Source organism: Myxocyprinus asiaticus, chromosome 1 (genome assembly GCF_019703515.2).
Source record: "Myxocyprinus asiaticus isolate MX2 ecotype Aquarium Trade chromosome 1, UBuf_Myxa_2, whole genome shotgun sequence".
Lineage (NCBI taxonomy): Eukaryota > Metazoa > Chordata > Actinopteri > Cypriniformes > Catostomidae > Myxocyprinus > Myxocyprinus asiaticus.
In genome coordinates, this window is record NC_059344.1 from 53,400,107 (window position 1) to 53,426,709 (window position 26,603).

At 37.2% G+C, this 26,603-nt stretch overlaps 1 protein-coding gene across 1 annotated transcript in view; it reads left to right on the forward strand.

The window, feature by feature from the left end:
• LOC127441036 (1-phosphatidylinositol 4,5-bisphosphate phosphodiesterase beta-3-like) overlaps positions 1-26,603 on the forward strand; it is an 89,675-nt gene that overhangs the window by 22,745 nt on the left and 40,327 nt on the right. The window contains exon 3 of the mRNA XM_051698174.1: positions 8,637-8,720. Within this exon, the coding sequence (XP_051554134.1) occupies positions 8,637-8,720 (84 nt within the window). The remainder of the gene's footprint in view (positions 1-8,636; positions 8,721-26,603) is intronic.

Consider the following 26,603-nt stretch of genomic DNA (forward strand, 5'->3'; position numbering starts at 1 on the left):
GCACCATAAGTCCTGTTTACTTTTTGTCCCCACCCAAGCATGACATATTAGTATTACAACACGTGTTTCTGATAGTAGTAGTCACTTAAAATTGATTTTCTACATGTTTCCTCATCGCCCCATGTTAAAAGTAATTTCTGCACTGCTGCTAATGTAGGGTGACGATACGTCCTCTTTTTCCCGGACATGTCCTCTCTTTCGGACCTTAAAGCATCCGGCCGGGATTTCAAAATTTGCGAAAATGTCCGGGATTCGGCTTTAGTTGCATTATGATGTGCATCTGGTCTAATACTTCATTGTGTGTGCACGCATATTTGCATCACTTTAACCCCTCTTTGTAAGTCCCGCCTTCTCGCACACCAATTGGTCAATTATAAGAGGCTTGCAGCAACTATTGGCCAAATTCCTGCCTGTCAATTTCTCCGCGAACGCGCAAAGCACTGTTGTGTTCGGCATCAAACAATTGCTTGACAGTAGCAGCAAATGCCAGCTAAGTGGAAACAATGCCTTAGTGCAAATTTACAGAAGATTTGCACAAAATTCCCATGCTTTCATCCAGGTCGAGATCCGTGGGAAGCAGAATGTATGACATGTAAAGCTGGCACTTATGTGTCAGTTGCTAATAAAGGTGCAAGTGATTTAGAAGCACACATTAGCTCTGCGAAGCAAAAGACGGACTACGGACTACTTTATGCGACCAGGTAATATTGTTATCACATTGTTCATTTTCCATGGCCACTCAAAATAATACTAATAGTTAATGAAGGTACACTTATGACATCAAATATTTTATTTTAGTACATGGACATTCAAAAGAATGTTGGAAATTTGTATTTATTTATATATATTTATGTTATGCTAATAGAGTGTCTTTTTCACTGTATTAAAGTTTGCATTCATAGTAACACTGTTTTGAACACTATTACCCCCCCTGGCGAAAAAAAAAAAAAAGGTGTCCTCTTTTTGGAAAACCAAAATCCTCTTTCCTCCTGAAACTGACTTGAATTTTACGTTTGTTTCATTTTTGTTGTTGGATTGCTAAATGTAGATTGCACTTTCCTTTTACTTGAATTGAACAAGTTCTTACTTTTATTTTGGAGAGATTTTATGTTGGACTGTAAAATGGAGATTACCAGTTAAGACAGGGCTATTTTTGTTGCAGAATAATGCCCTGCAGTGCACACTTTGTTTCTTGTACATTTGTTTGTGTTTAAGAGAAGATGATTTAATAAAATATTGAGACAAGTTTTTTATTTATTTTGGATTAATTGTTATATTAATCAAGTAATAATTATAAAAAATCTTTAGAATAATCTGCAAATTAGTTGTTAGATTAATCGACTAATCGGAAAAAACAATCGTTAGATTAATAGATAAAAAAATAATCGTTAGGTGCAGCCCTAACATGAACATACCAGCGTGTAGAGTTATTAGCGAGCTGGTGCAAATATACCATTTGATCGGCACGATTGTTCACTTAGAGAAATTTGCCAAGAACATGTCCTGCAGGTTTTTTTTTTTTTTTTTTATTAGTCTACAAAGGAATCAAATTTACTCATTCTCTTAAGTGCCCATTCACTCTTATTTTTTTAAAATTCTGCTTCACTCATGTGCCATCTGCAGCCGAAAGCCATTCACACATCTACCCAAAGAAAGATCCTTTTTGTCTGTATTCTGCCCATTAACACTGTTTTATACACCCATCTTTGCTGTAGTATCAGTGTCATTATAAATTAGTATAATCGGCACATATCATGGCCGAGGATAGCGTGTTAGCGCATTAGCGCCATGATTGCAAAAGGTAAACATTACAAATTACAAATTTTGTAGTGCATACATATACAGGTGCATCTCAATAAATTAGAATGTCGTGAAAAAGTTCATTTATTTCAATAATTCAACTCAAATTGTGAAACTCGTGTATTAAATAAATTCAATGCACACAGACTGAAGTAGTTTAAGTCTTTGGTTCTTTTAATTGTGATGATTTTGGCTCACATTTAACAAAAACCCACCAATTCACTATCTCAAAAAATTAGAATATGGTGACATGCCAATCAGCTAATCAACTCAAAACACCTGCAAAGGTTTCCTGAGCCTTCAAAATGGTCTCTCAGTTTGGTTCACTAGGCTACACAATCATGGGGAAGACTGCTGATCTGACAGTTGTCCAGAAGACAATCATTGACACCCTTCACAAGGAGGGTAAGCCACAAACATTCATTGCCAAAGAAGCTGGCTGTTCACAGAGTGCTGTATCCAAGCATGTTAACAGAAAGTTGAGTGGAAGGAAAAAGTGTGGAAGAAAAAGATGCACAACCAACCGAGAGAACCGCAGCCTTATGAGGATTGTCAAGCAAAATCGATTCAAGAGTTTGGGTGAACTTCACAAGGAATGGACTGAGGCTGGGGTCAAGGCATCAAGAGCCACCACACACAGACACGTCAAGGAATTTGGCTACAGTTGTCATATTCCTCTTGATAAGCCACTCCTGAACCACAGACAACGTCAGAGGCGTCTTACCTGGGCTAAGGAGAAGAAGAACTGGACTGTTGCCCAGTGGTCCAAAGTCCTCTTTTCAGATGAGAGCAAGTTTTGTATTTCATTTGGAAACCAAGGTCCTAGAGTCTGGAGGAAGGGTGGAGAAGCTCATAGCCCAAGTTGCTTGAAGTCCAGTGTTAAGTTTCCACAGTCTGTGATGATTTGGGGTGCAATGTCATCTGCTGGTGTTGGTCCATTGTGTTTTTTGAAAACCAAAGTCACTGCACCCGTTTACCAAGAAATTTTGGAGCACTTCAGGCTTCCTTCTGCTGACCAGCTTTTTAAAGATGCTGATTTCATTTTCCAGCAGGATTTGGCACCTGTCCACACTGCCAAAAGCACCAAAAGTTGGTTAAATGACCATGGTGTTGGTGTGCTTGACTGGCCAGCAAACTCACCAGACCTGAACCCCATAGAGAATCTGTGGGGTATTGTCAAGACGAAAATGAGAAACAAGAGACCAAAAAATGCAGATGAGCTGAAGGCCACTGTCAAAGAAACCTGGGCTTCCATACCACCTCAGCAGTGCCACAAACTGATCACCTCCATGCCACGCCAAATTGAGGCAGTAATTAAAGCAAAAGGAGCCCCTACCAAGTATTGAGTACATATACAGTAAATGAACATACTTTCCAGAAGGCTAACAATTCACTAAAAATGTTTTTTTTATTGGTCTTATGATGTATTCTAATTTTTTGAGATAGTGAATTGGTGGGTTTTTGTTAAATGTGAGCCAAAATCATCACAATTAAAAGAACCAAAGACTTAAACTACTTCAGTCTGTGTGCATTGAATTTATTTAATACACGAGTTTCACAATTTGAGTTGAATTACTGAAATAAATGAACTTTTCCACGACATTCTAATTTATTGAGATGCACCTGTATATTACTTTAAATCATCATTGAGTAGTTAATACAGCTTCTTTTACTGATCTTGTTTGAATTCTACTCGTAGAAAGAGGCATGAAGTCACTGATAACGCATTTTATTGTCATATATCTTGATGTTTTACATGCAGTCTTAAGCATCATTATTTATTTGCTCCTCTAAATGCCGCCTCAGCTGCAGGTGCCTGAATGTTTGCAAACAGTATGTCTCAGCTATTCTTTTTTATTATTATTATTATTTGTTTTGGATATTATCTCTTTTTCTCCCCAATTTTGGCATGCACAATTCCCAGTGTTCTCTAGTTCCTCGTGGAGGTGCAGTTACTTGTCTTAACCCGGGTGGCGTAGGACTAATCTCAGTTGTCTCCGCTTCTGAGACAGTCACTTAGCACGCATGGAGGCTCACGCTATTCACAGCGGCATCCACACACAACTCACCATGTGCCTCACCTATGATTCACCATATTGCGACCACGAGGAAAGTAATCCATGTGACTACCCACCCTAGCAACTGGGCCAATTAGTTGCTTAGGAAGCCTGGCTGGAGTCACTGAGCACACCCTGGGTTCCAACTCGTGACTCCAGGGGTAGTAGTCAGCATGCTTAGTTAATTCAAACATCTTTTTGGCTCTGAGCAAAGAAGCACTTCACCGTGATTGTGCCAGGGGTCTTTTATCCAGTTAACAAAACAAACAAACCAAAAATTCCCAGTGGATAAAAATAATAATAATAAAAAAAACTCAGGAAAATATGGTTTGTGAGAATTAGATGGCTCCTAGAATCTTATGTCAGCACAATTTATTAAATAGACTTTTTTTACTTTGTTTACATTCATGTCAAACTAAATATGATGTATACCCTGACTGAGGTCTATTACTCTTTCTTCCTTAGTCTCTCCCTCGCTCACTATCTCTTTGTTGTCCTTTCTGTTTTGTTTTTTTTCGACTTTTCCTTTTATAATGTAATCAGCCCACCTGAAGTCGTTGAGTAGTCTATGCACACAGAGGCTTTGCACAGGAAACAGTGCTTTAAATAGTTTATTTAGCAGCCGTAGCGCAACACTAAGATGTTTTGTTTATACAAACATTAAAAGCAGTCAGCATGCAAATGCATTTGATTGTGTTTGGAGACAATTGTTGTGTGTGTGTGTGTGTGTGTGTGTGTGTGTGTGCGCGTCTGTGTGTGTGTGTGTGTTTCCCAGCACTGGGTGGAGTTTTTCAGAGAAGTTATAAAGAAAATCTCTGCTCCCAGATTAATATAATCATATGCAAACACTCCAAAAGACTGTGTCTATAGATCATAGATCATTTCTCCACTGCTAAAACATACAGATGAGATTAAATCTTAACTGATTGTCCAAACATATCAGATTAAGTGCCCTGAAGTAGGTGAACATGAATTAGACCAGTGTGTGTTTGGAATATTGCGTTTCGAATATAAGCATGCTAAGCTGTTGTCACATAACCTCACTACGTTACATTCAGTGGTGATTGCTTTAAATTTTTTACATTTTATGAATTAAAATGACATTTTTATGAAATTGCATTTAATCTCTCTACAATTCAAATAATTACTGTCCCAGTTCAATATTTTATGTAACAAAAGTGTGAAATAGCATACAACACTTTTGCAATGTTCGTTCCGTTGATATTATCTGCATGACTATGTCCGTTGGAGTTAGCGGATGCATGGCCCATAGAACCGGCTTCAATGGGAGTCAAAGGCAGATACGCATTCCATTGAGTTCAGTTGAGCTAAACATCGATGTTCATTGGACAAGAGGCTCTAAACGCATCATTTTGGGTCCCAGAAAAAGATGAAGATGAAAAAGATGCGAGTACACTTTTTCGACCAACATATGTGCTTTCCCTCTTTTGAAAAGCACCAGCCACCACTGGTTACATTTTATATTTAATTCAGCAAGTGGCATCCAGTTGTCTTAGAAATAAATTGAGTTATGCATTTTTAGTCAAATTTTGTGTAAAGTCTTTCACTTTTGGCAGTTAGGTCAAATAATGATGATTCAAGATGATGTTAAAAATCACCAGCCCGTTAGCATGTACACCAATACGCTGACTACTCCCAAAAATCAGCTTTTTTTAAAAATCTAACAAAGCAAGAAATCTGAGTTGACATGAAATATAAAATAATTGTGTTCTTCGCTTATGATGTTGAAAACCGTAAAGAAGCATGTGCAGAAAACGTGCACACATTGGATAAGAAGATAAGATCGCACATTAAGGTGTTTACATGCATCACAAAATCGGTGTAATTGGCAAAAATCTACCTGTGTCGATTGGTTTATTCTTACGCCGTTTATGACCATACACCGATAAAGGAACAGCATTTAATGCATTTACATGAACGCGCGTGGTCAGTAGGGATGCACTGGTACCACTTTTTCTCTTCCGATACCGGTAATCTCAGTACCGGCTGATCCCGATCCGATACCAGTGTTGTTTTTTGCATAATCAGTTTGGAATATCTTTATTGTGTGGAACTAATTGGGTGTGCTCTTTAATATGTAAAGAAACACAAACCTCTAACTACACATTATTTCAGTATAAATGTATAGCTTATTAAGAAAAACTTTATTGTTAACTAGTATACTGGATAATGTAGCAGCAAAATTAACAGTAATTCCAGTATAAGTCATCAGTAGAAAAGAAGCCTTTTTAAAAATTTCAACTTGTATCTGACTTTAAAGGATTAAGATCTCTTTTTTTTGTTCAATTTAGTTGTAAGATAGCAGTCCACTTTTCATTCACACAGTTATTTTTTGGAACCCATTCAACTTAAATATTGTTATAATTTGTAAACAAATGATAATAATAATAATAATATATCTCAAACATGCACCTTCATCTTTAAAACTATGTGGCTTTTATTTTAACATTCTGAACTCTCCAGAAAGTCCTGTCTGTATCTGTTTGTAGGCAAGTTCACAGTAGTTTAATTCGCTTCTTATTCAATTTCTGGTAAAATGCTCCTCCGGTGCCATTCTAAATGAATATTATAAGTGAACCGAACTATTGAGCATCTACATCTGCGATGTTGTTCGTGAGTAGCGCTCAAATATTGCGCACCGCGTGAAGGCTAAAAATAGCTGTGAGTGCTAGCGGCTTGTGTGTGTGTGTGTGTGTGTGAGTGTGTGTCAACAGAGCAGCGCCATTCACTAACGCGCTGGCACTGCACGTGCATACTATATATTTACTTATTTTAAACAGCCTTTGGCGATTCACAGAGCTATCACATGTCTTCAAGTGGCTTTGAATAAAATGCAATTTAGTCATATGAACTACTTTAATGGTGTTTTTATGGTTCTTTTATGTCATTTTTGGAGCTTGACAGTAATGAACATGACTAACACACAGTATCAGATTTGGATCGGGCTTGTCGGTCCGATACCTGATCCATCTAAAACTTCAGTATCGGAGCCGATACCAATCCAGGTATCGGATTGGTGTATCCCTAGTTGTCAGCTTATTAAGCATAATCAGTGTAAGAATGTGCATGTAAACGTGCTACATCAAGTGCATTGCAGAATAGAGTATTGCATAGAGTATGCTCTGGTTGTGTACTGCACATTTTGGCAAAAGATGTTGGACATTCATGCATAAAGAACATGTGCATACTCTGCATAGTACGCATACTGTGTATTTCAAACATGGTACAAGTAGTATGCATGCCCAATCATATGCATCAAATCTTCCAGAAATCAAATCCTCACATCTTCTGTGGCTTATCTGCTGAGGACAAATGCATTATCCTCTCCTCTAATGTCGCTCGCTCTTTCTCTCTGTGGTTCTTGAGGTTTTAGTTCCAGTCATTACATTAATTTCTAAATTACACTGTTCCTCAGGTCCATCAACCCATTCTGAGCACTTCTCATTTTTCTGACTTTTTCAGATCCTTATGTCAAGGTTTTGTCTTACATTCTGCTTATTACTGGATTTGTGTTCATCATTGATGTCTTTAGTAGTGGCATGGCTTATGCTCTAACTTGGTTACCATGGTATCAGTGTAATTAAAGGGATAGTTCACCCAAAAATGAAAATTATCATTTACTCACCCTCATGATATCCCAGGTGTGTGTGACTTTCTTTCTTCAGCAGAACACATTTGAAGAAAAATTGAAAAATATCTTAGCTTTGTAGTTCCTAAAAATACAAGTGAATGGAGAGTTCTCTTTTGAAGCTCCAAAAATAACAGTCAGCATAAATCATCCATACGACACCAGCTGTTAAATGAATGTCTTCTAAAGCGACACGATCGCTTTTGGTGCAAAAAGATAAATATTTAAGTACTTTTTTTTTTTTTTAACTCTAAATCATGCTTCCGGTCAGAAGCAGTACGCATGTGACTTAATCACATTGGCATTTGAAATCGCGTGAGAACTGAGGCACGTGAGTCACAGACGGAAGAGCAGCTGTGTTTACAAGTGAGGAGGAACGACGTACAGTAGCTTGGTAGGTTTTGGTTTAGATCTATATTTATCCCTTTATTTACTCACAATGGTGTGTTTCTGTGCTCATCCTGGATGTCTCAACCGAGTGGAGCACGTGAGATTACGTCGGTATCATGGGAACGCGAATACGTCATACGAGAGACCACTTGGACTCCACCCGCTCGTGAAGCCTAACGGAACCGATGGTTTATAGTTAAAAAGTACATAATATTGATCTTTTTCACACCAAAAGTGATCATATCGCTTTAGAAGACATTAATTTAACTGCTGGAGTCGTATTGATGTTTATGCTGACTGTCTGTGATTTTTGGAGCTTCAAAAGAGAAATCTCCATTCACCTGAATTTTAAGGACCTACTGAGCTAAGATATTTTTCTATTTTTCTTCAAATGTGTTCTGGTGAAGAAAGAAAGTCAACATACCTGGGATATCATGAAAGTGGGTAAATAATGAATTTAAATTTTTGGGTGAACTATCCGTTTCACCTACATTCAAGTCAGTAGCAATTTATTGTAAGTAGTAAATTTTCCTCAAACAGTGTCATTGTTGCCCAATTAATACTCTTCAGTAACATTCATGTCAGTTGCAAATGTTATTCATTCATTCATATCATTAAGTGAATGACGTTCTTTTAAAACTCTTAACACTCTGCTTCCAAATCTTGTACAGATGTTGTTCATAAAACTGTGTGAAAGTCTTGAATGCACCCTGACTCTTCTTTATAATTTGTGTGTTTAGGAGCCCAATAGCACACCCAGCCTTGTCACCCTCAAGGTGGACCCATATGGATTCTTCCTCTATTGGTCTGGAGGGACCAACATGGTCAGTGCTCTATTTTTCTCTTACTTTGCAATGTCATTTCATTCCATTCCACATAGGAATAAAATCCCTTCAGATTAAAGATTGCACTGTTCATGGAAATCTCAAATTCAGCTTAATAGGGGGTCAGTGTACACAAATAAGATGTAGTGGCTGGTTAAGTGTTTAGTAAAGCGGTGGATTCATTGTGTCTCTTTGCCTCTCAGTCACACTCAAAAGAAAGACAAAAATAGACAAAAATTATTTTTACTTTTTTGATAACTTCTTTGTAGCTGCACTATCAATACTGTCTCTCTTTACTCCAGCCATAAGGGCCACTGGTTTATCATGTGAGTGCTCACGAATCAAATCAAATTTTAGCCAGTGAAATTCAATCAAGGCATCCTCCCAACCCCTCTCTCTCTCTCTCTCTCTCTCTCTCTCTCTCTCTCTCTCTCTCTCTCTCTCTCTCTCTCTAGTTATTAGATATGTTGTTTTCTCTCTTTTTTAATGTTCTCTGATCAGTGTGGTATGTGTGGTATGGGGACTCAGCTCAGGCTGGTTCCAGTAAATTTAGAAAAGGGGACTTTCTGTGTTTGGCACATACAGCTCTGTGTGTGTGAATCTCACATAAAAGTTGACAAGACGAATTGGTTATTTGTCTATCTGCACACTTCATTTCACAGTTTCGGCAAGTGCAAGGTGTGTTGACTTATCTAACATTGTTGTAATGAGTAATTTTTTATTTGGCATAATATTTGTTGGCATATTTGAGACGATAATGCTGTTACCTGTGCATGTGCATGGGAGTGTGTTGCGATACAGTATTAGGACACTAGGCCAGCCTTCGCCGGAGGACAGGCAGTAACCCTGTTTGGCGTAGGGAATATTGGCCCTAGGGAGCCCATCCTCTCCAGTTAATAGTAAAGAGGCCATCTCATCTCGTCTCTCCAGTAACTTGTGCATTCAGGCACATTTTATATTTAATGTGGCTATTATTATATTTAATGTTGCAATTATCAAACACACTCCATTTCTTCTCCTTCTAAGTACTGAAAGGTTGTTAAAAGTCAACCACACTTCCATGAATCCAGTTTATGTCATTCTGTTCCCTTTTTTGTGGGCAAGTTAGATAATGTAAGAGAACAGGCTTGCACGTGCATTTGCACATGCGCAGCTGAGCTTTATCGTTATTTTAACAGGCACAGAAAGAAGTGAAACTTTGGGTGGAATTTGCAGGGACATATTCACACTTGTGGTAGAACAGGTTTTGTGCTCAGGAAAACACACCCTTATATTATTCCCAAATGTGTTTTCTGCTTTAGTGGCTCAAATACACACACACACACACACACACACACACACACACACACACACACACACACACACACAAATGTATGTCCTTGTACTTCCCATTGAATAGGGCAGGTTTGCATTTGTGTTGGTCACAATCTTCTGTTATTCTGTATACCACACTATGTTTGTGTGTGTATCAGCATGTGTGGCCTATTTTCATAGCAAATAAAGTACCTGGTTATTAGATCCCACATATTGCCTTCAGCACTATCGCCGTGAAATGAATAGCAGTACACTTCTTGGCTTGGTGGCCATTTGTACATTCAACATCATTATGTGCCAAAGATCTTATTATTCTATTATCAAATTGTCTTGCTGTATACATTCAAAAACATCAAGCTTTTTTAGTGAAAGTCACACAGTTAGGAGAATTTACTAAATGAGTATATGTATAGCAGCATTAAACAGAGATGTGTAGTACATTATGTTGATTTAATTAAATCATGAAGGTTGAAAATGTCATATGGAAAGAGTTCATTAGGTCACTGTAATTCCTCCCCATGGCAAAGTCTTTTCACAGGATAAAAGGAAAAAGGAAAATCTGTTTCTGTGTAAAAGTGCCTGTTGTTTTTCCTTATATCTTACCTAACACATTGTAGTTGTGTGCTTGTGTGTATGTTTATGAGTATGCAAGTTGAAATACAGGTCTTCCGCAACAAAGAAGACATGTTGCAGTGTTTCTTCTATATAAAATGGAAATGTAATAGTTTACATCGATTTTCTTTTTAATCAAAACAGCTGAAATGAAAGTGCACAAGGTCAAAGTTAAAGACTCAACATTAATATAAAAGATAAGTAGTAGACATTCTAATACAAAACAAAAACAAAAGAAAGAACATTATTATAAACCAGTCAGATCTGTTTGCAAGTGTCCATTCTTGACCTTCGCTCCATTCACTCCCATTCAGATGCATTCAAAAGCGTGCGACCGAAAACGCATTCTGTTGTGGATGAGTTTGGTAGTTTGGTAAACTCTGACCTGTGAATCAAAATGACAAAAAAAAACCTGTGACCAATAGAAGATCGAAACGTCACACACTGACCACTTATCTCAGTACAAAAAATTCATATTTCAAAGCTGCGTGTTTTTATTGTAGAATGTATGGTATTTTTATTTATTTTTTTACATTTTTAATATAATATTATTTGCTATTTGTGATTAATTATTTGTTAAAACCAGAAGCCCTCGCATGTGACATCATATCCTGGCCATTGCAGTGTCCATATGCTCAAAACCTAGTGTGTCCGCGACTTAAAAATTAACAGCTGAGGAAGAGGACAAAGTTGGCTTTTGTCCAAGTTGCATCCTAGTTATGTGAGTTACTGTTCAGGTAAGAAGCACATGTAGTGCTGTATCACTGACCATTCTCTGGGCTAGTTTATGTGATACTATAGCCCCATTTACACTTTACATTAACATGTGTTTTTGGTGATCAGATCACTAATGGATAGCTCTTGATCACATTAAATGACAGGTTTAAATACACTCAAGATGCATTGAAACCACATTCGGATTTGGTCTGGGATGAATTCTGACCACATTCAGTAAAGTTGTTAATGCAAATGCGTTTTCGTTATCCAGATACAACTACGCATTGAATTGAAAAAAAGTGTCTCTTGCTTTCCTGGATTTTTGTCCCAACAAGTCACTAATTTTTATTTTTTTATTTTCTAGTTTCAGCTGTTAGGTTCACTGGCTTAAGAATTAAGTATTATTAGTGTCCTTTTAGCTGCTGTCTCTGGTATCCTTTGTAGTTCCCAGCTTGATTACATTGCAGAAAAGTAAAGGGTTTTTTTTTTTCTTCTTTTTTTTCTTTTTTTGCCATTGCAAGTTGATTTGCAGATGCTTCTATTGTAGAATATCTTTCAGGAAATCAGGTTACAGTGTATCTGGTTGCCAACAACTTCACACGCTTGCTGCTGCTCCCTGTCCTCTTCTCATTGCAAGCAGGTTCTCAAGGTAACTAGCTAGCCAAGCTGGATAAAATGTCCAAATGGAAATATGTTTTTAATGATTATACTATGTCTAAATTCACAAATAAACAATTCACACAGAAAAAGTGTTTGGTATTTATGTTATTTCCATTTAATTCTGCTCATAATTTAAGGAAAGACACTGAAAATCACTATTAACATGAATAGGAGAAATAAAAATAAATAAAAATACCTGTACCTGTTTTTGCCAACTTTATGATCTGGTCCCAGCCCACTTTTCATCATCATTTTTTGGAACCCAATAATAAGTTATTTCTTTATTAAAGGAATTATTATGGAATATATATATATATATATATATATTATAATATTAACAACAACTATTATTATTATAATTATTATTATAATATATAACAGCACCATTTTTATGTAATATTTTCTTAACCTAGTTGTGGCATAGCAATGTGAACCTTTATTTTGGCAAAAACTTTTATTTTGGCGGTAAACTTAAGGGAGACATTTCTATTTTGTAGTAGAGTTGACAATGGCCTTTTAATGCAGAGAAATGCTCACCAACTCTTCTGTCCACAAAAACCCGGTGTGATGAGGTTACTTTAAATTTGGATTGTATAGCGGCCAAGTGTATTTGAAGGTACACAAATGTGCAATTTGTGAATCTAGAGCACTGTAAATTTAACATTTACCTCAATAGCCTCATGTGTGCTTTGAGTATTTGTAACGCTACAGAGAACAGCGCTTCGCACATACAGAAAGCACAGCGAGCAGCACGTGCAGACTATTTATTTATTTAATTAAATCGCTGCTTTTGTGGTTTGATATTCGCACTATGTCATATCGCAGTTTTGATTTGATTTCTATCAGTAGTTCAGCCCTAGTTCCCAAGATGGCTGCCAAGTGGACTGACACAGAGATTTCTTAGCAGAGATGGGCCACTTGTATTAAAATGAAAGGGAGAAATTGGAATGCCCAGCCAAGGAGCTCGTGCCCAACTGTCAATGGATGTAGAAAGAATGTTCCACCTTACAGGTTAAAGAGCCAATCACTTTTTAGATACAGACATCGCCTGTCAATCAACTCGAGAATGCACATGCACATTAGCAAAAAAAAAAAAAACTGGTAAAATTGCTTTTTTCAGCGTAATCTGAGGTAAAGAAGCACAATTTATGATACCAGTGTCATTTGATTTTGACTGAGCTACCCAGGCCCCCATAACTGTGAATCTTTATTTTTGGTGTATTGCAATTTTAAACTGCGATTAATATATTGCCATTTCTTTTAAAAACATTTTTTATAATTGTTACTCATTCCTCTTCATAGGACTTCAGAGAACTGTTACCATAACACAAAATGCATTGTTAAATATAAATGTGATTTGAAATATTTTGAATGTGAACCATTTATTCGTGAACATAAGCAATACTGACCTTCAAAAATATATATATATATATATATACACACAGTATATATATATATATATATATATATATATATATATATATTTTTTTTTTTTTTTTTTTTTTTTTTACATTGTATGTGGACATTGAGTGTGGAATGGATTTTTTACTGGTAAGAACTTTGAATTTCTGTCCGTAGGTTAGTTCAAATTAGGTTTTCTATATATGCTTCTCAGTAGATTAAATGCTCCTCCAGTGCCATTCTCAATTGCATGTTTTAAGCACTGAACTATTAAGTATCTGCATCTGAGATGAAGTTCAGTGGAGCACTCAAATTGTGAATCACGAGCCGCGCCTGTGCTGTGTGCGTGTCAACAACAGAGCAGCGCTCATTCACTGAAGGGCACTGCGCATGCAGACTGTATATTTACTCATTAAACATGCTTTTGTGATTCACAAAACAATTGTATTGCTTCAAGAGACTTTGAATATACTGCACAAGTCATGTGGACTGCTTTAATGGTACTTTTATGCTTATTTAATGTCATATTGGAGCTTGACAGTAACGGCCTGTCCATGACACACAATAACGGAGCACTGGAAAATGCTATTTTTTTTCTTCTTTTTTTTTTGTGCCCTAATGACCAAAACAGCGATCAATTGAACTTTAATATCAGCATAAACAATGCTTTTTCTGGATGTTTGAGACCTATTTGGATATGCCAATTTGGACATGAAAATAACAAACCAAAATGCTGCTAAATTCTGGATTTGAAAGAGGATTGCATAGTCTCGAACGCACCCATGCTGCCAACAACTTTTCCATGTTGTGGGTTATGTCAAAGGAGTTCTGTCTCAGCGGTAAAGCATAATAACTGCACCATCTAAGAAACTGTAGTACTAGACCGATTTGGTTAATTGAAAGTTGTTGTTTTTTCCCCATGACCATAAAATGAATGTTAAAAAATGTAATGAACAATGTATCCTTTTTACTTGCCAACAAATATTGTGAAGAAAAATATCGCTATACTTTAACATATATAGATTTTTTCCCCCACCTCTATTTACAATAGTTATAGTTTTGAGTGGGTAGCCTTTAACATAATTACAGAATTAATTGAATTAGGACTAAAGTGAGGTGATTAAATCAGTGTATAGTCATGATAGATAAACATAATTAGTGTTAGTGTAGCAATTACATATTGACTTAATGACCTTACCTTACAAAATTGCCCCACAAAAGGAAGCTTTACATGAAGTGTGTAAAATAATGCCATTTTGAAGAATCAATGATAGATTAGGATTAGCATTGGAAAGCTTCATCAGTCGAGCATCTGGTCAGGCTTTTAGTAAATTTGTGATTCACTAAAGGATGTGGGTTTGTGTACATTGGTATTGCTGTCCCTAATGACAAATTGTGGTGTGTGTGATTGGATGGATAATGTCCCTCTTGCTTTTGCCATTCTTCAGTTAGCAAAATGTGTTTGTAATAATACAGGATGAGGGTTCCATCTGCACCAAAGCTAATGCATGATGATGGGACTTTGAGACTGCATTAGCCTCTTTGCTCTGGTTTATATTAGCCCACAGGCTCATTCTGGTTTCTGTCGCTCTTTTTCTCATGTGCCTGCTTTCACTCCTCATCCATCTTTCTCTTTGCCTCTCTTCCTCTTTCATAATCTTCTCCACTTTCTCTCTGCATTCCATTTTCTCTTTCCTCAGCGCTGTCATTCTCTGTCACGGACAGCTGGTTGTCATCACCAAGAAAAGAAAGGCGTCAGTACATCCATTAATTGCAAAATGGAGGGATGACACTAACTCTCTCTCTCAATAGTATCTCTCTTTTCACTTCTTCTTTCTCTCCCCCACTCACTTTCTGCAGGCGTGGGAAAGCAGACAGGAAATCGTTCAGACTGTGAGGGTAGTTTTGGAGCACATGCCCTGTACCCTCCATCAACAGCATGCCCTCCAAAAAATCTCTCTTTTGATTGCTAGCTTGATCGCTCTGTCCTGCTTTCACTCATTCGTTCTCTCTCTTCCTCTTCCTAGCTCTCTCACTCTCTCCTTCAGTGGTGAACAAATGGCTTGGAGTGATGATATGTCTATATAAACTTTCACAAAGAACTCTCTTTTTTTCACTCTTGTCCGTTTTGACCCCTTTATCAACTATCGCTCTCATTTTGTTTAGACGAGTAGTGGAAAGTCACAAATTGAAATAGACATAACTTACCTTGACAATTGGGTAGTTGATGGGAAATTTCAAGCACTTTCAAGCACTTTTCTCCTGCTGTGTAACATGCTGTAATTAATCTAAAACTAAAGTTTTTTACCAATTCTTTTAGATTAATTATGTTTGCAGTTTTTATGACCTCATATTAAGTGGGAGAATGCATGAAATATTCGTAAAAGGCAAAAGGGTGATGTGGTGATAAAAATTCTACCATCATTTACTCTTTCTCATGTTGATACAAACCAGTATGTCCTTCCTTTTTCCGTGGGACACAAAATGATATGTTAGGCAGAATGATAACCTCAGTCACCTTTCATTTTCCTTGTATAGAAAAGAAGATGCAATGAAAGTGATTGGTGACTAAGACTAACCCTCAGCTTAACATCTATTTTTGTGTTCCTCAGAAGAAAGAAAGTCGAACGGGTTTGGAACAGCATGAGGATGAGTGAAAGATTACAGAATTTTCATTTTTGGGTGAACTATTCCTTTAAAAGCAATGATGAACTTATGCATGTGTACATTTTAACTTTAAATCTTGATGTTGAGAAAAAAAAAAATCCATGAACATTTTGTCAACTCCCCACAAAATTTGAAATAGAAACAGGGACAGTGAAAGACAAATAGTCGAATAGAAAGACTAAAAGGATTGCTGTTATTTTAAAGCTCTGTGGTTCCAAACAACCCTGAGACACAGCATTAAAATATGACCTGTGGACAGAGTAAAGATAAAAACAAGTTTTTAAAATACCTCAGAAAAAATAAAGCCCATTTAATAAAAAACCAAACCACATGAAAAAGAGAGAGTAGGAGAGATAATGGAAGAATGATATCAGTCAGAGAGAGCACCTCAGGGCTGTACGGTCACGTTAGGTCTGTGCTAACTCTAATCTCTCCATTTCATTAAGTATTAATCTCCAGTTGCTCCCAGCCTGTGTTTATTATGACGTTCTGTCCATAGTTCAGTCATACGGTAGAGTGTTTGGTCAATATTGCTGATTATTAGCGTTTTTGTTGAAAAGTAACATGGCTTAAAGAGATTATCCAGATGATAAATAACTCATTCTGCTATTATACAGTTACCCCAAAAAGTATTTGCACATTAAGCCACACACAATATATGGATTTCAATGTATAGATAACACAGTATGCCAAGTGGCATCTGCAATCAAATGATGCAAGACAAACCTCATTTTCGAAGCCATTTCTGCCATGACTTGTAACCCACTGGTGTCAAGATAATTCTTAATGGATGTATGAAGTAATTTTCCTCAAGTTCACACAGGTGCCCTAGCACAATAACCACAGGTGTAGTTTGTCACATTAATATAGACAAGTTTGATAACTAGAAAGTTTCAAAATACTATCGTATTTTGTCTTAAACTTTTTTTTTTTTTTTTTTTTAAAAGCCTAACAAACTTTTTATTTGGTGTGTGAAATGTTTTGCTTGAAAAGTATGCTTGTGCTGTCTTTCTTTAAATTAAATGCCAATTGACCCTTCGCTAAGCCCTGCTTTAAAAGTGCTTCTGACCAATCCTGTTTTAGCAACTGTTGCCCTGCCGCCATTACTCTGACATGCGTTTGCTCTTTTCCAGTGTCAGCCTATGGGAGTAATGTGCGTTTGAGTACTTTTAAGCTGAATTTTATCAAAATAATCCAAAAAATTTAAAGAACATTGTTGCCGGGTCATTTGTAATAGTAGCACAAGTTACTCAGAGAGGATACATGCAGTGTTTGTTTTTTTAAATCTTGAAATAAATCTGGAGAAGAGCATGCTATGGATTAAACTGTGTCAGCCCTCATTCCCAAATGAACAAATAACATCTGCAACAACACCTACATTTACTCAAAGGTAAATTAAAGCTAATAACTGAATATTAATTAATTTATGTATTGAGAGTTCCCCAGCCACTGGGAGTTGCATCAGGAAGGGCATCCGGCGTAAAACCTGTTCCAAGTCAAAAAAGCTGATCACGGATGGTCCGCTGTGGTGACCTCTAACGGGAGCAGTCGAAAGAAGAATTAATTTGTTTTGATTCAAGTCATTGTAAAAGATATAGTAAATAAACAGTTCACAGCATCAAAATTAGTGTGTTACGAGATGTTATAAACAGCTCTGTTCACTCACGCTAATGTTATTAGAAGTTTTTATCTTTTCTAGTGACTGTATTAATCGTTTGCCTCAATTCTGATTCACAGACTCCACAGTTTTTAATTAAATTACTGTGTAATTTAACAATTTCTTTTACAAAAAAACTTCAGATAAATATGCATTACAATGTCACTCTTCATACCAGCCCACATAAAATATTAACCATTCTGTTTATGACCACGTTGTTCATGGCAGTCTCACATTAATTCCAATGTGGAGTTCTGCAGAACTTGTCAGAGCAAGCAGCTGTAACCAAGGGGGGGGCAGAGCTCAGCGAACGGTCAATTGGTTTGATGATTTTTATCTACAATCCCAATTCTGAAAAAGTTTGGACAGTATGAAAAATGCTAATAAATTATATTCACCCTTTGCTATATTGGAAGCAATACAGCTAAACAGTATATAATGTTTTACCTTGTGAATTAATTATTATTATTATTATATATATATTTTTTTATGTACAGTAATTTCAATTCAGATGATTGCAACATGCACCAAAAAAGTTGAGACAGGGGCAGTTTAAGACTAATAACAATTAGATGAGTTAAAATAACAAGACAATGTGAAACAGGAAATGTTAAACAGGTGAGGCAATAGTGTCATAGTATATAAGGAGCCTCCAGAAACTGCCTAGTCCTTCAAGAGCAAGGATCATTCGAGACTTGTCAATTTGCCAACAGATGCTTCAGCAAATAATCCAGCACTTTGAGAACAATGTTGACCAAAGACAAATTGGAAGGCTTTTAGCCATTTAACCCTTTACAGTGCACAATATTGTTCAAAGATTCAAGGAATCTGGTCAAATCTCGTGTGTAAAGGGCAAGACGATAACCACTTCTGAATGCGTGTGATATCTGATCCCTCAGACATCACTGTCTTAAAAAACGTCATTCATCTGTAATGGATATCATGAACATGGGCTTGGGATAACTTTAGTAAACCTTTGTTAGTCAACACCACTCACTGCTGTATCCACAGATGCAAGTTATGAAGCGCTGCCGACTTCTCTGGGCTCGGTCTCATCTTAGATGGAAAGTAGAACAGTGGAACCGTGTTTTTTGGTCCGATGAGTCCACATTTCAAATAGTTTTTGAAAAACAAAGCTGTCGTGTTCTCCAGGCCAAAGAGGAAAAGGACCATCCAAGCTGTTATCAGCATCAGGAAAAAAAAGCCGGTGTCTGTATGGGCCAGGGGTGTGTCAGTGCCCATGGCATGGGTAACTCGCACATCTGTGAGGGCACCATTAATGCAGACAGATATGTACAAATTTTGGCGCAGCATATACTGTCATCCAGCACCGTCTTTTCCAGGGACATCACAGAAATTTTCAGCAGGACAACTTCAAACCACATACTGGCCGAATAAGCAGAGAGTGCGGGTGCTTGATTAGCCTGCCTACAGTCCTGACCATCTCCAATTGAGAATGTGTGGCGCATTATTAAGCACACCATACGGCAACGAAGACCCCATACAGTTGTGTAGCTGAAGACCTGCATAATGGATGAACTGGGGAAAATTCCACTTTTTAAACTTAACAAACTTGTGTCTTCAGTGCCTAAATGCTTAATAAGTGTTATTAGAAGAAATGGTGATGTTTCACAGTGGTACACACTTGATTGTCCCAACTTTTTTGGAGCATGTTGCAATCATCTGATTTGATATGACTGTACATAAAAAATAAAATAAAAAATAAAAATAAACAAATGAAACTCACAAGATAAAACATCATATAATGTTTAGTTGTAGTGCTTTCAATATAGCAAAGGGTGAATATAATTTACAAATCAATAATTTTTGTTTTTATTAGCATTTTATTTCATACTGTCCCAACTTTTTTGGAATTGAGCTTGTAATGACATTCATACATTTTGTAAGTGTGGCTTAAAGCCCAAAAAATACTTTGTTTTTTGCGATACTGGACTATTTTTCTTCAGGCGTTTTGAGCCATTAAGATCTTTTATCTTTTATCAGACTCAAGTTATACAAATGCAGTTATCTCCTGACCTCCTCACACATGTGCTCTTGATGTGCACAATCCATTGTTGTAGTTTCTTCTATTATTCACTGGCGTTTACTTTGTCTTCTTGCTCTGCTTCATGAAAGCAGTGGCCCAACAGTGAGTGTTGCCACCTTCTGGACCCTCTAACTAGTGCAAACAATTCCAGGCACATGCGCAGACTATGCGTACAGAGTACTTGTGGTTAGAAAAATCGGGCTGCATGTGTACAGTGCACGAGCACTCTGCTGATAAGAACATTTACGACACTCGCCCTGTACTGTATGCATACACTTGTGTTCAATTAAAAACCAAAGTATACCTTGGGCTTAAGTGTCCATGTACTGTTTTTGGGCCAGAAATGAAACCAATCCCTCTGAAATCTACACACTTTGACAGGAAGTGTGTTTTCTGAGTTGATAACTTAACAGTTTCCTCTTAGTCTGCTCCACAAGTAGGCTGTTATTCATGACATGTCTAATTTTCCTTTAATAGATATCTCTGGACACATGCCTGAAACACAAGTCCATACAGATTCTGTTTTTAACGCTCTGTGGTCAGGTGTTCAGTAGCTCATGTTTTTGTGTCTTATTATGTATGTATATACTGTATTTACATGATATTAAACTAACTGTGCTGCTCTGCTGAAAGTCAATTATCACCCTTATGTGGCTAAGGAATGACAAGAATCACAAACTCTTGACCCAGACCAATTTGATTATCTGTATAGAAGAAAGCAAAATGGAGAGAAGAAAGAGGCGAGAGAAAGTGAGAGGGGAGGGGGAAGATAGCTGGGGAGACAGGCAGGCGACAAGGTTAACAAAGCCATCCTGTGTTGAAACGGTGCGGTGAGGGTGAGTGATGGAGAAAGGGTCAGAGGAGAGGGTGGAATAGAGTTCAGAAATACATGATCTCTCCTCATCTCACTAGACTCGTGACCTTTTTGTTACAATGTTTGATTTTTCTCTGTCACCTTTCAGGGTGTCTCTCTGCTTAGGTGCCTGATTCTCTGCAACCTCTAATCTACTCTCGCAGAGCCCGACTTTTGACTATCGGCATAAAGTCTGGTCCACTTTGGAGCAAATTCTGGCCAAGGATCCACCCACTTAGACAGGAAGTACAAGTTACTGTTGTACTGACATGTAAAGTAAAAAATATCAACTTTGATATCAGAATTTCCATCCAGAAGTAATGAGTACAGATTCTTTCAAAGACACAACACAAATAAAATGGAATAATCTACAGTTCTGCTTGTGGATATCTAGTCCACTTGTTACAAAGTGCCTCAAACAAAACATTTTTCAAAGATTTGATGCCACTAACTTGGGAAACTTTGGCAAATCTGGTGATTAGTTCTTCCACAATAAGCACTTAATGCATCAACCTGGGACCGGATAAAATGACTTAATTTCCTGGCAGGCAGGTGCACCTTAAATCTTTTCCATAAAGCCAGCCAATCAGATTGGAATTGCTGGAATTTTGAGCTAACTCTTGCCTGTTTTCAAGCCTGATCTCATGAAAATTACGTGAAGTGGCAACATTCTAGCCAATTGAAATGACATTGTTCATTACACATATTGTGGCAGTTTTGAGGTGAAATGCCCACAGTGGCGCTAAAAGCGAATTAAGTTTTCTCCCAAACAGGATTCTTTGGTTAATGCTGTATTAAATAAGTGAGTTTTAAATAAGCAGCGACGACGTCCCTACCCTAATCTCTACCCCTAAACCTAACCGATAGTGTCATAAAAGCAAATGTGAGATGAAAAGCGCAATTGGTGGTGCTTCTACGACACTTTCGGCTCACATGTTAACTTGCTTGTTTTGCTTGACATGTACCTGGGTCTTTTTCGCACTGCTACTATAAAGCTCAATCAGTAGAGTTACTGTGAAACCTAATCATGGTAAAATAAGCTCGTAAATGTAGTTCGTCATGTAATGTAAACTTTAAAATGTATCGTCTTTCAAATCATGCGCTATAGTAAAATTGTTTTTATGCCATAAGATTACATTGTGTGAGGAACAGAGTTAAAAATATGTGTTTATGAACTGTTAATCCGTTTTACTCTTGATTTGTGTACAAGTGAATCAAAATCATTGTTGTAGCACCTATAGTTTTCATTTCACCAGGAAACTGTTGCAATACGTAGAACTGGGCACATAAAACTGTTTTTGCTTATAGTAACGTGATTCAGTGAGACCACGTTGCTTTTTTCAGATTGTCTGTGAATGGATTTTGAGTGATCCGTGGTCATGCTGTCTTAGAATACCCCTAATCTGTATCCCTCTCTCTTACAGTACCTGTCATCCATTTTCCTTCGGTTTCTCTATATAATCCACCTGACAGCTCATATGCATATGTCAGCTCATGTTTGTGGATGTTTAAGTGTGTGCTGATTGGATTTAGTTTTATTGCTCATTGCTTTTTGTGGATTGGTTAAATTTATTGCCGGATTGTTTATTTCTGTAGGGGCACAAGTATTATCCCTCCCTGTATTACTGTTTACAAAAATACATATTTCTCACTTTGCACAGTCAGACACAGTCTCTTTCTCTCACTGTCTGTATGATTCATTTTCTCTCTTTCTCTCTCTCTCTATATCGTTTTTTTCCCTAAGTATTCTGGGATCAGCCCAAATATCAGTGACCTTGAGGGAGAGAGAATCAGACTGTAAGGAAGGAGGTGGGGAAAAAGAAAGAAAGAAGTGATTGGGTGTATGTGGAATAAGGTGTGTCGTTCTCATGAGTATCAGATATCAACAATGCAATTTTGATGTGATTTTTACCTTCCTTAAAGCTTTTGCACGTACTTTTCATTCACATACACATACGCAACACCCATATGCAAGCCGCATGGTGCCAGACACGACAGGAAATGACTGTTGCCAAGGCTACACATGGAAGTTACAGCATGATATGTTCACTGAAACTCACAGCATAGTGGTCACTGGCCCTACCACACAAAAAAGAACAAAACAAACAATGCATTTTATTTTTAGCTATGTATTTTAGTATTTATATGTTCCAGGATTAATATATTTCATTAAAAGTTAGTTTTCTTTACTAAAAACTAGCTGTGCGGTATAACAACGGCATGTAAACCATACAATTATAATTGGTTTGCAATTTTCAAACCATTCTTACTGATGCCTTTTAAATTTATGACAAGTTATTCTTGTACTTTTGACGAAACTCATCTGTTAGCTATCTAGATAATGTTACCTTGGTGATTAATTTAAATCAGCACAATTCACAACAACGTTCAATGCATCACAGAAATCCAAATGTTTACATTTGCAAAGCATAAAAACACACTTGAGTCAATGGGGCAAGTGGAAGTAAATAAATAACAAAGAATATTTTTAAAAGATCTTTTATTCCATTGTCTGTTATTTTATTAAGTAAATTGATTGGGTATTATAACACTTATTTAAAAAAAAAATTCCTTCCTTTTTGATGATGTGCAATGGTTAGCCACTTATCAGTACTGATGTATTTTATTTTATTGTAATAGTTCACGAAAGGTACATATTATGTATGTCTGTATGTTTAACTTTTCTTGTGTACTTGTCTTTGTGTGTTATTCTTGCTGGTTTGGGGCCAAAGACAAATTTCCATGAAAATGGACAATAAAGTTTAATTCAGTTCAACTCTATATATGCTTATATTAATTTATCAGCAATGGAACCTTTATTTCTTGCTTTGGACTCTCTGCTAGGTGATTAATTAGTGCCATAATTAAAGTTTGACTGCTCTTTTTGAAACACACAGCCCAGTCTTAAGGCCTCTCTGGGGTGCAGGGGCAGGAAACAGTCCCTGAGGTTTTGTGGCTGACTCAATATAGTGGGAGAGGCAGTATGCCATGAGACATGATATCTGTCATGCATATGGCCTCAGCAGTCACTCACTATCTCCCTTCTTGAATCACCATTTGACATATGAAAAAAAGCTTTTTATCTAACCTATAAACACACACAGGTAAGTAAAGACAGTAAATTGGGGTCAGGGTGTGGTGGCTCGCTATTATGTTCTACAGTTTTGCATTGTAATAGGTTGAATGACTTTACCCTGGAGGTTTATCATGTGAGTGCTCATGAATCAAATTTTAGCCAGTGAAATTCAATCAAGGCATCCTCCCAACCTTTCTCTCTCTCTCTCTCTCTCTCTCTCTCTCTCTCTCTCTCTCTCTCTCTCTCATCCTCTCTTTCTCTCTCGTCCTCTCTCTCTCTCTCTCATCCTCTCTTTCTCTCTCGTCCTCTCTCTCGCACTCTCTCACTTGCTCTCTCGCAATGCTCATTTTTAAAATGGCACCTCTCGTGAGCTGCTGTTGTTAGCATCATCCTAATTGTTTTAATATTTTGAAAGTTACTGGAATTATAGAAGACCATGCTGGCTCTTAAAATGATTCAGTACTTCCATCTAGATTCTACATACAGTAGCACATCTTTTTGTGTACACCTGAGATCTGCTTTTTTTATTATTATTATTTCACCCATTTTCAGTTCAGTGTTTTTTTGTTATGACTGTTTACACACAGTATTGCCAAAGCAATAAATACAAATAAAAATTATAAAAGTGGAAAAAGAGGTGGCTCTGTGACACTATCAATACATTTCTCTGTTTGTTTAAAGATGGAAAACAAGGGGGGTGTTTGGAAATGTTTGGAAAAATTTAGCCTGGTCTTTACATTACAACATTTTTGCAAAACTGAAATTACATGCTTCATTACACGTTTGGTTGTAGTTTTCAAGTGAAATGTCCAGCAGGGGGTGCCAAAACTGAGTGAAATTAGGTTGTAACCAGACAAGGTTTTTAAGGTGAATTTTAGATGGAGGTTTTAATAAGTCAAATATACAGGTGCATCTCAATAAATTAGAATGTCATGGAAAAGTTCATTTATTTCAGTAATTCAACTCAAATTGTGAAACTCGTGTATTAAATAAATTCAATACACACAGACTGAAGTAGTTTAAGTCTTTGGTTCTTTTAATTGTGATGATTTTGGCTCACATTTAACAAAAACCCACCAATTCACTATCTCAAAAAATTAGAATATGGTGACATGCCAATCAGCTAATCAACTCAAAACACCTGCAAAGGTTTCCTGAGCCTTCAAAATGGTCTCTCAGTTTGGTTCACTAGGCTACACAATCATGGGGAAGACTGACAGTTGTCCAGAAGACAATCATTGACACCCTTCACAAGGAGGGTAAGCCACAAACATTCATTGCCAAAGAAGCTGGCTGTTCACAGAGTGCTGTATCCAAGCATGTTAACAGAAAGTTGAGTGGAAGGAAAAAGTGTGGAAGAAAAAGATGCACAACCAACCGAGAGAACCGCAGCCTTATGATTGTCAAGCAAAATCGATTCAAGAATTTGGGTGAACTTCACAAGGAATGGACTGAGGCTGGGGTCAAGGCATCAAGAGCCACCACACACAGACGTGTCAAGGAATTTGGCTACAGTTGTCGTATTCCTCTTGTTAAGCCACTCCTGAACCACAGACAATGTCAAAGGCGTCTTACCTGGGCTAAGGAGAAGAAGAACTGGACTGTTGCCCAGTGGTCCAAAGTCCTCTTTTCAGATGAGAGCAAGTTTTGTATTTCATTTGGAAACCAAGGTCCTAGAGTCTGGAGGAAGGGTGGAGTAGCTCATAGCCCAAGTTGCTTGAAGTCCAGTGTTAAGTTTCCACAGTCTGTGATGATTTGGGGTGCAATGTCATCTGCTGGTGTTGGTCCATTGTGTTTTTTGAAAACCAAAGTCACTGCACCCGTTTACCAAGAAATTTTGGAGCACTTCATGCTTCCTTCTGCTGACCAACTTTTTAAAGATGCTGATTTCATTTTCCAGCAGGATTTGGCACCTGCCCACACTGCCAAAAGCACCAAAAGTTGGTTAAATGACCATGGTGTTGGTGTGTTTGACTGGCCTGCAAACTCACCAGACCTGAACCCCATAGAGAATCTATGGGGTATTGTCAAGAGGAAAATGAGAAACAAGAGACCAAAAAATGCAGATGAGCTGAAGGCCACTGTCAAAGAAACCTGGGCTTCCATACCACCTCAGCAGTGCCACAAACTGATCACCTCCATGCCACACCGAATTGAGGCAGTAATTAAAGCAAAAGGAGCCCCTACCAAGTATTGAGTACATATACAGTAAATGAACATACTTTCCAGAAGGCCAACAATTCACTAAAAATGTTTTTTTTATTGGTCTTATGATGTATTCTAGTTTTTTGAGGTAGTGAATTGGTGGGTTTTTGTTAAATGTGAGCCAAAATCATCACAATTAAAAGAACCAAAGACTTAAACTACTTCAGTCTGTGTGCATTGAATTTATTTAATACACGAGTTTCACAATTTGAGTTGAATTACTGAAATAAATGAACTTTTCCACGACATTCTAATTTATTGAGATGCACCTGTACCTCCCTAACCTAAAACTTTAGCCTTGACCTAACCAATAGTGTCTGAAAAGGTAAATGAGAGTTTAACAAAACAGACATCCTTACCCTTAACCAACACCTCACCCTAACCGATAGTGTTTTAAAATGCAAATAAAAAAAGAAAAAAAAGAAAACACACATTAACTGAAGCAACCACGTAATTTTGTGTCATTTCAATGCCACTTTAACTTTCGTGCATCTTTGGCTGGACTCGTACTGCGGTCATCGAGTCCAAAGTCCAACGCTTTAACAGGAGAGCTACAAGCAATCTAATAATATAGGAATAAGTGTGTATATGTAGGTGGGTCTGTAATACAAGTTTTAAAATGTTTCATGTTTCAAATCATGCGTTAAAGTAAACGTGTTAATTGTTATAAGTGT